Raw genomic sequence first — 16762 nt, 5'->3', positions numbered from 1 at the left:
GAGAAATAAGAAGCCTATCTGGTTCTCAAAGGAGGTGGCTGATAAAATAAAAACAAGAAGAACAGCATTCAAGAAATCTAAAGGATCCCAAAAAGAGGAACACAAGGAAGAATATCTGGTGAAACTGAGGGAGACTATGTATGTGTCTGTGTGTGTGTGTCTGTGGGGCACACTATGTATGTGTGCATGTGTGAGGACGTGTGTCTGTGTCTGTGTGTGGGGAGCCTATGTGTGTGTGGGGGGTGTATGTCTGTGTGGGGAGCAGCTTGTATCTGTATGTGTGTATTTGAATGTATGTGTGGGGGGGGGGGGCCTGTATGTATGTGTATGTGCCTGCGTGTGGAAGCCAGGGAGACAGGGCTTTGCAGATAGAGCATACTGGGCCGGATTTTAAAAGGGTTACGCGCGTAACCCTTTTAAAACACCACTGCGTGCGCCGAGCCTATTTTGCATAGGCTCGGCGGTGCGTGCAAGCCTCGGAACGCGTGTAAGTCCCGGGGCTTGCAAAAAGGGGCGGTCGGGGGCATGGCCAGGGGGCGTGGTGTCAGCTCAGGGGCGTTTTGGGGGCATGTGGGCAGTCCGGGGGCGTGGCCGAGAGCCCCGACACAGCGGCCTGTGTCAGGGCCTGCCATGCCAGCAGACAGCCGGCGCGCGTAAGTTACTACTGCCCAGAGGCAGGCGTAACTTTTCAAATAAAGGTAGGAGGGGGTTTAGATAGGGCCGGGGGGGGGGGGGGGGGGGGTTAGGTAGGGCAAGGGAGGGGGAAGGTGCGGGGGTGGAAGGAAAGTTCCCTCCGAGGCCGTTCCGATTTCGAAGCGGCCTAGGAGGGAACGGGCTGCATGCAGGCCTCGGCCCGCGCAAGGTGCACAAATGTGCATCCCCTTGCACGCGCCGACCCTGGATTTTATAAGATACGCATGGCTACGCGTGTATCTTATAAAATCTGGCGTACTTTTGTTTGCGCCTGGTGCGTGAACAAAAGTACGTGCGCGCGTAGATTTAGAAAATCTACTCCACTGTCTTTACACAATGCACCTTCCGATGTTCCAGGTGCCACCTGGTGGCCACAAAACAGACACGACCCTGTGAAAAACACAAGACTTTTAAATATATGCTAGAGAAGATACATGACACAAAATGAAAAATACTTGATAAACCCATCAAATGCAACTTATTAAAAATTGGAAAAAAAAAACCTTCTAGAGAATCACCCTGTCTAATATCAACTGAAGGTTTTCCACTATGTGTGGATTCTTCATGTAACAATCCTTGTTGATAGAGTTAATTGCAACCATCTCATTGAATAATTATTAAAATATGAAATCCAGAAAAAGGAATTCGAGTCATATATACGCATAAACAAAAATATCCCAAATTGTAAGACTTAGTACTACTGTTTACAAAACCCCCAACTTTCTGCATTGCCTCGTTTTTGCTGTGGGGTGTTGGGGGTGGGGGGGATACTTTTTAGCCAAAAATTCCAACTTCAAATATATTATAGGCAGTGCAGCCAACACTTTCTGTCACACCTTGAGTTCTAAAAATGTGTTTAGTTATCAGTGCTACTCTGCAGTATCCTCCTAAATGGTGTTTACTCATCGAGACACCTTATTCCTACTGGAAGTCCATTAGGAATCTTACTCAAATGGAGATCTGGTACCCTAAAGTAAGCACTTTGAATGTGTTTAATTGCCTGGAAAGAAAAATCATTAGCCAGCCGAAAAGTTGAAAGGAAATAAAAGGCAGTCACATGTAAAACACTGGAAAAGAAGTGAATCATATTTGCGAAGAAAATCAGGAAATGGTGTCAGAAATAATGCATTTCTCTTCATGCTTATTGGAGCTGAGCAGTATAAAAAGCCATGCAGCTGCAACCGAGATACATATCAGGATCCTGAAGACTTCTAGAAGTTCCAGAGCTAAGAGTAGCAGCTTTTCTCCAAACCATTGTCTTACAGCTCACAGTCTGAGAAGGTAAGGTGGGATATGGTGCACTCCATATGTTGTGCAGCGCTATAGAAATGCTATGTAGTAGTAGTAGTAGTAAGATGGTAATATTCATATTATAATGTTTGGTCCATGGATCAGAATGTAAATGATCTGCAAAAACAACAACAAAAAAAAAGCCCAGGCTGTTCAATGTTTGTATAGTAATATATTCTGCTAATATTATAGTATAATTACTGAATATTTTTATTCTAAGAAATTTGCAAGCTAAACCCATTTAGTTGGCAATAATGTTTCTATAAACTGTTATGTGAAAGACCCAATTCCATAAAATATGATGCAATAACTAACCAAGAACATGAACACTCTTTCCAGAAGAACCTTTTCTAATATAGATTTTAAAAGCTTCAGGTTTTAGGAGATTAGCTATTCCTTTTGTTTCCACATTCACCGCTGCACTGGTTTAAAGCACACAGCCTAAAAATTCCCACTTCATGTTAACATGTTAGATTGAAAAGTTCCAGTGTCCCAGAGACAGAAGAAAAACTTGCAGTTTTGTAGGCATATGCTCATATATTATCTTCCAGAACTTGTACAAACTGTAAACACCATGTTAGGGAAGAAGTAAAAGCCGCCATTAGGGTTGAACTGCTAAGATTTGGTAATGGTAATTTATTTTTTCTATACTGACTTTCACGTAATATCAAAATTGGTGCACTTTTAACAGAGTCTGGTGTTTGTTTCTTTCAAAGCAATAAATAAGACATTTTAGGGGATTGTTCATACACAAAGACATATTTCTGTGTGCCTATTTTATGCACATCCTCTGATTTACTGTTTACTTCCAAAGTCAATAGCGTCATGGAAATTCTGTGTGCTCAGTAAAGATATATTCACTTTCTGATAGCAGTAGGTATTACACTTTATTTGAAGTTTAATAGCCATGATACTAATTCACTTCTGTTTCACAGCAATATTTCTTCCTCCAAAAAAAAAAAAAAAAGAATTAATATTTCATTCCCTTTCTTGCCTGAGTGATTTCTTTGTAGAAGAATTAGCTGAAAAATGTTTACAATACTAATTCAAATAACCAGCATTTTCCCCATTATCTCATTATGCGCAATATATAATATTTATTGCTGCCATTATACTATTTGTAGAAAGAAAATAAATTTGGTTTCAAATTAAAAAATGGCTTAGTTCGGGGGGTTTGAAATGTGCTGTGTCTTTCATTCTGTGATGCCTCATTCCTACCTCTTAATTATCTGATCACATACAGGAAAGAGATTCTACAAGATAAAAATAATTCTAAATGAGATAAGGGCAGAATACACATGTTGCTGCTTTTGGTCGCTCAGACATTAGCATTCTACCATTGGTTTCCATCTGATTTTAAATGGTAGCATTAATATAGCTTATTGTATATACATTTCTTGTATTCTCATGATCAGTAACTTAACTGTAACATCTGTATTTCATGCAAATTTTGTTCACACTAAAAATTGGAAATAGTATCTACAGAAACCTTTAATAGAAGTTTTCTTTTTAAAAGAAGACTACTTATTGATCATGTTTCTAGAAGGACTAGGGGGCATTCCATGAAGTTAGCAAGTAACACATTTAAGACTAATCGGAGAAAATTATTTTTCACTCAACGCACAATAAAGCTCTGGAATTTGTTGCCAGAGGATGTGGTTAGTGCAGTTAGTGTAGCTGGGTTCAAAAAAGGTTTGGATAAGTTCTTGGAGAAGAAGTCCATTAATGGCTATTAATCAATTATACTTAGGGAATAGCCACTGCTATTAATTGCATCAGTAGCATGGGATCTTCTTAGTGTTTGGGTAATTGCCAGGTTCTTGTGGCCTGGTTTGGCCTCTGTTGGAAACAGGATGCTGGGCTTGATGGACCCTTGGTCTGACTCAGTATGGCAATTTCTTATGTTCTTATGTTCTAGTCTGCTAGGTAAATAAAAGTACCTGAATTGTTTAAAGATTATTATGAAGGATGAATCTTTTCTTATCTTTATACTAGATAATGAAAATGAATTTCATCTGCTATCTTGCTGGGGTGCTTTTAATGCTACTACAAGGCAGCTGGCAGAATCCTCTTCAAGACTTTGAAGATAAAACAAGGTAGAGTACAAGAGTCCTCCAGTCATTATATCATCGGAGGCCTAAAATACCTAATTATTACTTTACTATATAATTTAAACAGAACTTTTCATGGCAATAGAGAATATGGTTACTATAATGTATTAATAAGAATATACTCTTAAACAATGACAAATGAATACAGTTCATATATAGTGGCACAAATTTCTAGATGCTCAAATATTGTAGAACAAATGAAAATGCATTCTAGGTGATGTAGTTGAACAAATAATCATCATGTCTGTTACAAGACATTATTTTTTTCAATTCTACATTCCTATAGAATGCAATATTCATGTACTCTTTCTTGGAAAAGATTTCAGAATAAATGCAAAATAAAACTTAATGAATTATTGCTTCAGCAGTCTTCAAATTAATGCAGATTTATGTTATTTATTCACAGTCTACTCTCAGTTTCTCAGATTGAGCCATTAGATGCATCCAGCCAATTGAATGCAGTTAAACGTCATTCACAAGGCACATTCACTAGTGATTACAGCAAGTATCTGGACATTAAAAAAGCTCAGGAGTTTGTCAGCTGGCTGATGAAAAATAAACGAAATGGGTAAGGATTACTGGAGACAGTACTACATTTGTTGATGAAAACCATGGTCTATAAATTTAAAATATCAACTCATAACTCTAAATCCTACCCATAGCTGTTCCGACCCTCCTGGAAGCTTCCACAGCTTCCCCACCCTCTGCCTGCTTAATGATGCAGAAGTCATCTAGAAATCACGACCACCCAACAACTGCTACATGGTTTTTCAGCCCAATGGAGAATTGCTTTAATTATCAAGCATGAATTGTAGTGTTGTAAAACATCATTCTCATTGATTATTTAAATCCTAGATGTTGGTTGTGTCATTCATTTTCTATGGCAGCTATTGCATGATTTTAAATAGCCTCTTTAGCCATCAAACTGCAAAATTGGTTTGAATATAGAGATGATTGCCAATAATTCTAGAAATGTATTTGCTGTCTGTATAATCAATGCTAATTATCTGCTAGTAATAGAACATTCTTTTGTTGTATTAAGAATGCATTCGTTTAAAACAATTATGTGAGCAGGTTCATCCCAGTCAGAACAACTGCAGTAGGTTAGTTGCTCACTTGTCTGGACTTACTTTTTACATTTCTCTGGGCAGTGGAGTTTCAAGACGTCATGCTGAATTTGAGAGGCATGCTGAGGGCACTTACACCAGTGATATCAGTTCTTACTTGGAAGGTGAAGCTGCCAAGAAGTTTGTTGAGTGGTTAGTAAATGGAGAAGGAAAAAGCCTGTAAGTATACAATATGTTTATGGTTTTAAAAATAATTATCTTTCTTTTCTACATCTCATGGCCTAGGTAAGATGCATTTGTGGTCTTAGTTCAGGGCCCAGCTGACAGATACTTACATTTCTGAAAAATCCTATCACAAAAGACATTTTTTGGCACCAATGCCAGAGACTAGGGATGTGCAGACCAAAAGTTTAAGTTCATAAGTCCATAAGTCGAAAGGGGGGGTCATTTGCGGTCAATATGGACATATGGAGAATTCCATAAGTTGAGTCTATGTCCATATGTGCAAATAAAAATTTAAACCCCTCACCCACCTTAATCCCCCCCCCAAGACTTACCAAAACTCCCTGGTGGTCCAGCGGGGTCAGGACGCCATTTCTGAACTCCTTTGCAAGGAGCACGTGAGGTCGGCGTCACGTCGGAGTGTCGCGGCGTCACATGATTCCCCTCGGGTCCGCTCCCGGACCCTCGTTGGGCCCAAAAGGCACTTTTGGCCAGCTTGGGGGGGTCAGGAGGCCCCCCCAAGCTGGCCAAAAGTGCCTTTTGGGCCCAACGAGGGTTCCGGGAGCGAACCCGAGGGGAATCACGTGACGTCGGCGCCCCCAGAACCCTCGTTGGGCCCAAAAGGCACTTTTGGCCAGCTTGGAGGGGTCAGGAGGCCCCCCCAAGCTGGCCAAAAGTTCCTTTTGGGCCCAACGAGGGTTCCGGGAGCGAACCCGAGGGGAATCACGTGAAGTCGGCGCCACGTCGGAGTGATGCGGCGTCACGTGATTCCCCGCGGGTGCGCTCCCAGAACCCTCGTTGGGCCCAAATGGCACTTTTGGCCAGCTTGAAGGGGTCAGGAGGCCCCCCCCAAGCTGGCCAAAAGTTCCTTTTGGGCCCAACGAGGGTTCCGGGAGCGAACCCGAGGGGAATCACGTGACGTCGGCGCCACGTCGGAGTGACGCAGCGTCACGTGATTCCCCGCGGGTGCGCTCCCGGAACCCTCGTTGGGCCCAAAAGGCACTTTTGGCCAGCTTGGAGGGGTCAGGAGGCCCCCCCAAGCTGGCCAAAAGTGCCGTTAGGATCCAACGAGGGGTCCGGGAGCAGAACCGCGATGGACCACGTGACGTCGGCGTCACGTCGGAGTGACGCGGACGTCACGTGATTCCCCACGCTTCCGCTTCCGGAGCCTCACGGAACTTTTGGCCAGCTTGGGGAGTTTTGGTAAGTCTTGGGGGGGGGGGGATTAAGGAGGGTGAGGGGTTTAAATTTTTATTTAGATCAACAATCGCGATTTCCAACGTATTCAACATAGCTATGTTGAATAAGTTGGAAATCCGATCGTTTACGCCTCATCACTTTTTTAAGTTAAAAAAAAAAAAAAAAAGTTGCGTTTTCCATTTAAGTTCAAAACGAATGCACACCCCTACCAGAGACTACCATCTTAGCAAATAATTCAAGGAGACATAGAAAGTGTAGCAATCTCTCAGTCTCAGAGGAAATCCTTCTTGGACATGATTGAGATACATTGGGAAATCAGTGTCAGAAAGCTCAGATTTCATCTATCAGTCCTTTATCTGTTTGGTGGTTAAATAGAGGACTTCCATTTCCAGCATGATCTATCTGCCTCTTTAAATCATCACTAATATCAGCCAGTGATAAGGATGGCAGAATTATCAGCTAGGTAGTGGTAGTGAAATGATAAATGGGCATAAATAAACATTTGTGAAATTTGTACAAAATAGGTGAACTTTAAAAGGCTGGTGTATGCCAAAATTGGGAGATATGCAAGCATGTCTGCCTGGCGTGCGCCATACGGATTTTAAAAGGTGCCCATGTACATGCATATCTCCCAGTACACGCAGAAGGCCCAAAAAGGGGGCAGGTGTGGGCATGGTCCGGGTGGGACATGGGCATTCCAGGACTTTAAAATGGAATGTACGTGTAAGTATTTATGCGCACAAGCCCTCGCTGGGATCCCCTGCCATGTAACTTTACTACTGCTATGGATGGCGTGTAAGTAATAAAATAAAAAAAATATCTAGGTTAGTCAGCAGGGTTTTAAATGTTGGGGCCAACAGAGGGAAAGAGAGACTATTAAACTAGGGAGGTTGGGAAGTCTTATCCCTTGCCTGGGTAAACTGGGAACGAAATGGTGAAATTGGCAATGGCATGGATGTGCGCCCCTTTTAAAATCCCACCACTTATGCGGTGGAAGAGGGATTTGTGTGCACATCCACTTAAAATTGTATGCACGTGTAAGCATGTTCAGTCTATTTTATATCATGCAAGCATGATATATGTGATATGCAAGGCATATGTGATAATATGGCCTCATCCTTTGGTGCGAGCCAGCATACGCGTGAATATCTGCTCCTGTGCAGCTGTTTAAAAGTTACCGTCCCTGGTAGTATCCCTTCAGAAAGTGAGCATTTTAATTTTTGAGCAGTTGAATTTTTAATCCGTCCAGAGAAGATGGTACTCTTTAAGAGAATTAATTATATAGTGTGAACTTATTGTTTACCAGTTTGTATCTGCTAATTTACCTGTTTAGAATAAGCTGAAATTACATTGCATTGCCCATGCAAATATGCAGTATTTATTGCACATATACAGAAGGTACTGATTTACAACTGTTGAAGAGTTTTTGAATACACAGATGTGGTCTCAGGTGCAAACTCCAGTGCAGAAACATGCACAGAAATGTACTGTCCTGCCCCCGAGCACTAAAAAGAATAAAAAAGAGATTTACAACATACTTCATGCACAATTTAAAATGTGATAGGTTTCATTATAAAATCTGGAAATAGTGCTGGTTCAGCTTCAGTCATGCTGTTTATAGGTTAGAGGGAAAATAGATTATTCTTACCAGAAAGAAGAGAAGCCTACAAACTGTCCCTTTTCTTGCAATTCATTGTCATGCTAGTAGAATTTTATGTGACTTCATTTCCTATCTTTTTTCACTTAAAAACAAACAATATTTTCAGTGCTAAAAGCCGTAGTACTGCTTTGGAAATATGCTGTGGGTGTTAATATCAGTGTTCATATTTTTTAAATGAGTCCTAAAGTATTTAATTTCAGAATTATATACAGATAATGTATATAATTTCAGATTTATATACAGATAATGCTCTATAAAATGTGGTTGCAAATTCCTTAATAAGTTATGCCACCACTGATCATGTGGTAACTGAATATGTGAACACTGGTGCTATAGTTTTACAGGGTCCAATTTACTGATTAATTTCAAATAGACACAGAAGGAAAGAAGGGTCTTGTGCTATTGGTAGGAATTTTTCCTCTTGTGACTTTGACAGTTTCATGTATTGTTTAATCATTTCCTTTCTTAATCATGTAAAGTTAGAGCTGCATCAAATAATGTTGTATGATTAATAGATTTCTTTGATTTACTTTATCAAGGGGGCAATTTTCTAGTGTCTCAAAAAATGCTACTCATACAGCTAAATAGCACTGTTTAAGACTTATATGGCTAAGGGGATCATTTAGAAAATTGTGTTAGGGCCTTACCATGGGCGTTAGGACTTTAACACTTGCGATCTCGCTGAAATGCGCACGATAAATACTGCATCGCAAAATTTGTATGCAAATTAAAAATTAGTATTAGAGTGGGAGGAGTTTGGGCGGAGTAAATGGAAACAAGGGTTGGTTAATGAGGCATGCAATAGAGTCTACACCTTTTGCCTGTGCGTTATGCCTGTGCTACCAGCCAAAACGGTTTTTATCGCAAATGCCCATTCTGGAGGGGGAGAGGGGGAGAGAGAGAGAGGGGAGGAGAGGAAGAGGGAGGGAGAGAGAGAGAGCCTCTATGGAGGCTCCCATCTAAGTCAACTTTTTATACCACTGTAAGGGGTGGTATTATGAACTTGGGGTGAGATTTGTTGGTTGGGGTTTTGGGGGGCTGTTTTACAGCACAGTTGCCATCAGTGAAGATTTTATGTGATTTGGAGTGATGAAAGGTAAAAGATTTGTACAATGTTTGCCTAGCTTGATGCACTCTCTAAGCTGCAATCAAGCTAGGTAGAGAGTACATTGTACAAACCTCCTCTTCTTTTACCTTTCATCACTCCAAATCACATAAAATCTTCACTGATGACAACTGTGCTGTTCGTACCTATGACTATGCATGTAAAACAGCCCCCCAAAACCTACCGCATCCCCCAAACCTCACCCCGAGTTACTAGTGCTCCCTTACAGTAGTATAAATAGTTAACTTAGATGTGAGCCTCTGTAGAGGCTCTTTATTTTATTTATTTATTTTTAACTTTTATATACCGATCTTCTTGTATAGAATACAAATCAAACTGGTTTACAGTGAAACAATAACTTCGCATGAGAGTGTTACATAGAACCTTAAACACAGAATAAACTTTGAATAAATAACATTAAACAGATGGGGCATTGACTGAACCAAGGATGAACAGTTAATAAATGAGATACAAAGGGCTTAATAAATGAGATACCAATGACATGGAGCTCACCAGAGCCCAAATCACCAATTGCAATAAATACTTTTTCAGTCAGTAATGCAGCGTGTGATGGATGTCTCAGCTTGCAATGCGAAAATAACGTGGGTGCGATAAACGTAGCACGCATTGCAGAAAAATACCTATGCGATGCGGTACAGGGAAAATTACTCTAACCATACCTCTTTTTTTAGTACGGGCGCTATTTCCACCATTTTGATGAATCTAGGTCTAAGTAAGATAGGCAAACAAGTAAAAAGAAATGCACTACTTTGCTAGATAAGTAAGATAGCTGGATAACTAATGTTTGAAGACTTATGTGCCTATCTTACATAGCCGAATAAGTAACACTTTTTAAGACTTATCAGGCTTAGTGACAGCAAAGCCACTAAGTAGGGTCCAGATAAGTGGGGTGCATCTCCTCTGTGTGTTTGTGCTCCTAATTTTAAACATTTATGCATAGAGATTTCACAGCGTATTTTTCTTAGCACTGGTCGGCTTTTATACATAAAATTCTGTGAATTTTTAAATGTGTGTGCGTGAAGGAAATTACTAGTTTTACCAATTTGACCACCAGTTTGCCCAGTCCATCTTCAATCTAAACTCCCTCCAGTTTACCCACACCCCTCACCCAGTATTTGGTAATAAACAATGTTATTCTCACTTTCGCCAGATAATAGCAGATTTAAATATACACAAGTAACATGTGCGTCATTTTGGCAGGTTCTAAAATAGTAATTTGTACACGTAAATGTTGACCCCCCCCCATCCAGAAATGCCCCTAGATTGCCCCTGTTTTACGTGAATAAGTTTGCTCTTGCATGCACATATGGACGTTTATGTGAACCCTTTATAAAATACAGGGTCCATGCATATGTGGCCCTTTTAATGCAAAACTCTTTTAAAATTAATCTTAAAGTTTTGAAAATGCAAAATTATGCAGCTTGTTGCATTCTCCAGTCTGGGAATGCCTCTACTCAATGCAGGTTAAAATAAATGCACTGTTGAGCAATTTGTATACCTTTACCAATGAGGAGGTTGGGGAATTTTCCTAAAGTCTGCTTTCCTATGGTAAATAGCTATGTACTCTAATAAATGGCTTCTGAAGATTACCGTCCAAAGTTGCATTGAGCATGTTCCCTTTATAGAGTTACTGTGGATGAAAATGTGGATATTACTTGTTGTCCAATATTAATTGTATTTGTTTTTGAATGACTGACAATCTAAAAAAAAAATCAATTTAGCCAAATACTTGGACATTGATAATTTTCACAACAAACTTACCCATGTTTTGTTAGAAGATAAAAATGAGCAATGACTTCTGAAACTGGTAAGGAAAGCACATTTTGTTCCCAATACTGATTTTCCAGAATCCATACCATGGCAGTGGCACTCCAGTATGCTCAATTAACATGCTACAAATTTGGCATGCCTGTACTGGTATATATGGTATAACTAGCAGCTTACACCAAACAGCCTTAAAATAAATTGTTTCTGATAGCTCAGTGTTCAGTAACTACCAGCAGAGCTCCAGCTACCTTTTACTACACCATTTCCACACCATGGGCCTGATTTTAAAAAGCATTTACTTGAGTAAAATTGGGTTTTACTGGAGTAAATGCACTTTACTTGAGTAAGTGGACTTTTGAAATTGCTACATTAGACGCCATTGAATTGTCCCTAGGATTTAAAAGAGTACATGCACTTTATTCAAGTAAATGGCTTTTGAAAATTGCTACAAAAGTATTTATATTTATGCACGTAACTTCTTTTGAAAATGACCCCTTAAGGGAATATTTTTCAAAAGGACTTACGCCCTTAAAACTGGGTTTTACTTTCGTAAATTCACTTTAAGTACATAAGTGGACTTTAGAAAATTGCTACGATATATGCTACTGAATTGTGAAAAAGGATTTAAATGCATAAGTGCACTTTAAGTACATAAATGGGCTTTGGAAAATTGCTACAATATTCGTTAATTTTACACACACAAATCTTTTTGAAACTTACCCCGAGTCTACAAGAGGGCACCATATTCCTGCCAAAGCATGCTGATAGACTCAATCAAGATGATACCATATAGCGAGAAGAAATTCCTCATCTAAAAGCAGATATTTGTATATTTAAAAAGCTGTTCCCTTTTGGAATATATAACACTATATTTTAGCATTATAAAAGCAAAAGGTCATTTCAACTTGGTTAACATTTAACTATCATAAGAATTCCATGCTGAATCAGGCCAAAGGTCAATCGATCCAAGCATCCTGTCTCTGGCAGTGGCTAATCCAGTTCACAAATATCCAGCAGATCCCAAAGACTAGATCCATTCCTTGTTGTTCATTCCCAGAGATGAGTGGTGGCTTTCCCAAATCTGCCTGGCTAATAATGGTTTAATGGACTTTTCCTCCAGGAACTTGTCCAAACCCTTTTAAACCCCACCATGCTAAATGCCTTGACTATGTCCTTCCAGCAACAAATTGTTGAGTCTGCGTTGAGTGAATACTCCCTCTCATTTTAAATTTCCTACCTGTTAGTTTCATGGAGTGTCCTCTTGTCTTAGTACTATTTGAAAAGGTAAATAACTGTCCACCCTATTCATGATTTTATAAACCTCTATCATATCCTCTCTCAGTCACCTCTTCTCCAAGTAAATCAACCCTAACCTGTTATAGTTTTTCTTCATAAGGGAGTCATTTCATCATCTTGATCAATTTTGTTGTCCTTCTCTGTACGTTTTCCAGTCCCACTTTTTTTGAGATAGGGAGACCAGAACTGTACATAATACTCATAGTGCAGTCACACATGGATCGATACAGAGGCATATAATGATATTCTCAGTCTTATTTTCCATTCCTTTCAGAATCATTGCTGACATTTTTATATAAGCCAGACAAATGGAAGTGCCTCTTTAAAACCTTAAATTTCACAAGAAATAAGTAGTTTTTATGAAAAAGATGTGTGACTTCACCAATAAAACCTTTACAAAAAGCTAACCACATTGCAGAATAGTAATGAAGAGATATGTTTCCTACAGTTACAGGCATTGATGTTATTCATACCTCTCAGCTATAAATTTCTTGAGTGATGCATAAAACAATGGAATCTGTCAAAAGTCTATTTTAGACTAAAAGCCATATATTTAAAAGTTGTTTTAATTATGCAAGCAGCTAAAACACATTTGTTTGTAATCTAACATTTAGCTATTTGGATCTTGAACCTTTTGAAGTAATATGTCCAATAATTAGATCATACAGAAAACTTCCAGAAAAATCATAGCTATACCTAAAGATAAGGGACACCTGAGAGGTATGACTATTTCAAAATTTTTACTTTTGAAGCTTCCCAGAAGAAACCAGTGCTGCTGAGGAGCTGGGCAGAAGACATGCTGATGGCAGTTTTACCAGCGAAATCAACAAAGTCCTAGATACTATTGCTACCAAAGAATTCATAAATTGGTTGTTAAACACCAAGGTTACCCAGAGGTAAATGCATCCTAAGAAAATGAAGAACATGAGTTCATCTCCAATTTTAATTTCCAGCTTACACATTGTTTCATTACATTATTAGGAAATCAAATTGTTTATATAATCAATTCACAACAGAAATAAGCAGTCTACTTAGATGACTCTAGGACTACATTGTATACGTTTCTGATTTTTAAAGACAGTGTCCTGTAGATTTTGAAAATACAAATATTTCCCATATAGATAATATATCTATAACTAAATTGTAAGTATCAATTTATTTAATAACAATATATATATATTTATATAATACATAAATAAATCTCTCACTCTCTATATATACATATATGTATATGTTATTAAATTAATTTATACTTCCACTTTATTTATTTCACTAAAATTAGAAGTTATCATTCCCTGCTATATAACCATTTACTGAATATCACATGAATGCTTGGGAAGTGCTGATTTATATAGACAATTTCTTCAGTTCACATCTAAAATCCTTCAGGACTCAAACAAAGCAGGTATACTTTAGATGTGAAATAAAATGCAGTGAAAGCCCTTTATTAAGTGGACTCCTTAGACTTTGTGCAAATCACAATGAAATCTGAATTTTATAATATGTTCACTGTATGAATAATTAAGCTTTTATAGTCGTTCTTCATTGTTTTTGTTTTACAGGGACCTTCTAGGGGAATATTAAAAAAAAAAGAATGCAAGATTCTTCAGTCTTCTATATTGCAACACCTGCTGCCTACTCGACAACTTAAATCTTGCATTCCAGAAATTCCAGCAGGCATCTCATAAAGCCATACAGTATTGCTTTGCATGCAAAGAAAATGAATTTTACTGTAGTGTTGTATTGGCAAAGGATTGAATATGGAATAGAATTTTCTCAAAAAGACAACTAAAGCAGCAGGATTAAACTATAAATGTACCAGGCCTTCATGTTTGCCATATATTTAGAGCACAAAAGAGAAAATCTTTTTACGCTTAACAATGAAATTATTTTTCTATGAAGCTGACTTGTACATATAAATGATTCCAAACTTATTATGTCTCTGTTATTGGCAACAAGGGGCTGGGTAGTCACACTTCTCTGAAAAATGACCTCCTCTCCTGAAATATTTATTATGAGAATGCAAGAGCTTTCAAGATATTAAACAGTAGCCTTAAATAAATATTTTCAAGCTTTCTTTGTCTTTTTAGCATCATTTTTATTAGAAAAAATTATTTTATCCCCAATAAGCCATCTTCTACAAATGTAAAAAAGCTATAGAGAATACTTGTGCTTGCGAGAAGAGTCTGACAAAGTTGTTTCCTTAATTGTTAGCACTTCCACGGTGTTTGTTTTTCAGTTTACCCACCCTAGTCTCAAATCTTGAAATATGTATAGACTATTGTCTTAATTAGCGAACTGAAAGAAAGAAAGCAAATGAATTTGTCTAATAGTCAATTAATACTTTACATTAACAGGGGCAAAATTAATCCTGACCATAATTTTGTTAAATGTTAAATCACTGGCAAAGATAGTAAACAAAAATGAATCCTATTTAAGTCTTCCCTACTCCCTAGATAACTTAACAATAAAGATGCAGGCATCAGACTAGCAGTGCTGTGGGGGCTATCCAATCTTTTGCACCAAATGTCACATGAAAGAATATCTGCTTTTTGGGGGAAAGCCATATGTGAGCACCTGGTGCAAAGAGCTCTCAGAGAATGAGTCTAGTCTCTGAAGGTTAGACTAGCAGACCTGGAGGAGCGGAAGCAGATATATAAAGGAGGCCTTCAGAGACATAGAAAAGCAGATTGCTTCCACTCTTGAAACCACTGTGCTCTTTTGGAGAAGCAATGTCAACAGGAAGGAGGGTATTGCCTCGAACAGCAAAAAGTGATCCTTTAGTTGTGACCTGCCTTTCAGGGAATGTGATATCCTCTTATACCAAGGATATCTCTCTAGGGCTATATACCCAGAAGGGAAGGAATTGCACTACCATTGTTATCAGTGATTCAGACATTAGAACTGTAAATAGTTGGGTGACTGCTTGACAGAGAACTGTTTTGTTACTTTCCTGCCTGGTGGAAGGATAGAAGATCGTATGCACCAACTAGTTAGGAATTTAGTGATTGCTGGCAAAGAGCCAGCTGTTGTAGTACATATAGGCACCAATGACATAGAAAGAAGAAAAAAGGGGGTTCTAGAAACCAAATTTTAGCTAGGAGTTTGAAATCTATAACCTCCAAGGTAGTGTTCTCAGAAATCATCCCAGTTCTATATAAAGGACTCTAGAATAGGGATGTGCAGGAGGAAAGTTTAATTTTCATTCATTTTTTTCATTTCCCAGGGCTTTTAGAATTTGGGTTTCTGTTAATTCTGGGGCCGATTTTTAATCCTACGCGCGTGGGGTACATTTGTGCATGCTACCCAGTGCGCACAAATGTACACCTGATTTTATAACATGCATACACTGCCATGCACATGTTATAAATTCCGGGGTCGGCGCGCGCCGAGCCCTAGGGGAGCCCCGATGGCTTTCCCCGTTCCCTCCAAGGCCCCTCCGAAATTGGAGCGGTCTTGGAGGGAACTTTTCTTTCGCTCCCCCCCACCTTCCCCCTCCCTTCCCCTATCTAACCCACCCCCCAGCCCTACCTAAATCCCCCCTACCTTATTTTATTTTTTATGCCTGCCTGTTGCAGGCGTATCTTACGCGCGCCGGCCAGCTGCCGGCACGCCATCCCCCAGCACAGCCACTGTGCCGGAGGACTCAGGACCGCCCCGGCCCCGCCCCCCCCCCCTTTTTCAAAGCCCCGGGACATACACGCATCCCGGGGCTTGCTGCGTGCTGCCGAGCCTATGCAAAATAGGCTTGGCGCACGCAGGGGTAGGTTTTCAGGGTTACGCGCGTAACCCTTTGAAAATCTACCCCTCTGTGTTTATTTGGTTGGTCCATTTGCCAAATCAATATAAACATTAAATACAATGAAAATGAAAAAACAAGGTAAAATGAGGCCTCCCTGGGCTCCTCCACTCCCCTCCCCCACCCAACCGAGAGCTGGGACATCCTCAGCCCCCATTTACCTCTTCCATGTGGTCTTCAGTGAAGAAAGGGGCAGAAGTGATCTCCAGTCACTCCAGCACTGCTGGTCCGCACTTAACAATGACACCAGCCTGGTTGGCCCTGAAATTGACACCAATGTTTCACAGCCATAAAGCTTAAGGCCATTAAACAAAATGGCAACCATCTCAGGGCTGGTTGTGCCATTTTATTTTCCGGCTGTATGGAACCAGAAGTCGGCAGGGCAGGAATAACTGGGAATCTCTCCTACTTCTTTCTACATCGAAGACCTCATGCAAGGAGTAAGGGGGAGCCAGGAAGGCCACGTTTCAGGTCCAGGGAGGATCATTTTGGCTACATTGATTTTTGATTTGTTCCATTCATAATGAACCA

The 16762-nt window shown here is 39.6% G+C and overlaps 1 protein-coding gene across 1 annotated transcript; it reads left to right on the top strand.

Moving 5' to 3' along the window:
* The first annotated feature begins 1894 nt into the window (after positions 1-1894).
* Positions 1895-14508, top strand: GCG (glucagon). Its single transcript, XM_029604898.1, has 6 exons — positions 1895-1974; positions 3979-4079; positions 4501-4662; positions 5246-5380; positions 13185-13328; positions 13995-14508. The coding sequence occupies exons 2-6, from the start codon at positions 3982-3984 to the stop codon at positions 14014-14016; spliced, it is 561 nt and encodes a 186-aa protein (XP_029460758.1). The 5' UTR covers positions 1895-1974; positions 3979-3981; the 3' UTR covers positions 14017-14508.
* The last annotated feature ends 2254 nt before the right edge of the window (positions 14509-16762 follow it).

This window comes from Rhinatrema bivittatum, chromosome 6 (genome assembly GCF_901001135.1).
Source record: "Rhinatrema bivittatum chromosome 6, aRhiBiv1.1, whole genome shotgun sequence".
Lineage (NCBI taxonomy): Eukaryota > Metazoa > Chordata > Amphibia > Gymnophiona > Rhinatrematidae > Rhinatrema > Rhinatrema bivittatum.
Note: the sequence above shows the minus strand (reverse complement) of the source record. Positions and strands in the feature narration are given on the sequence as shown.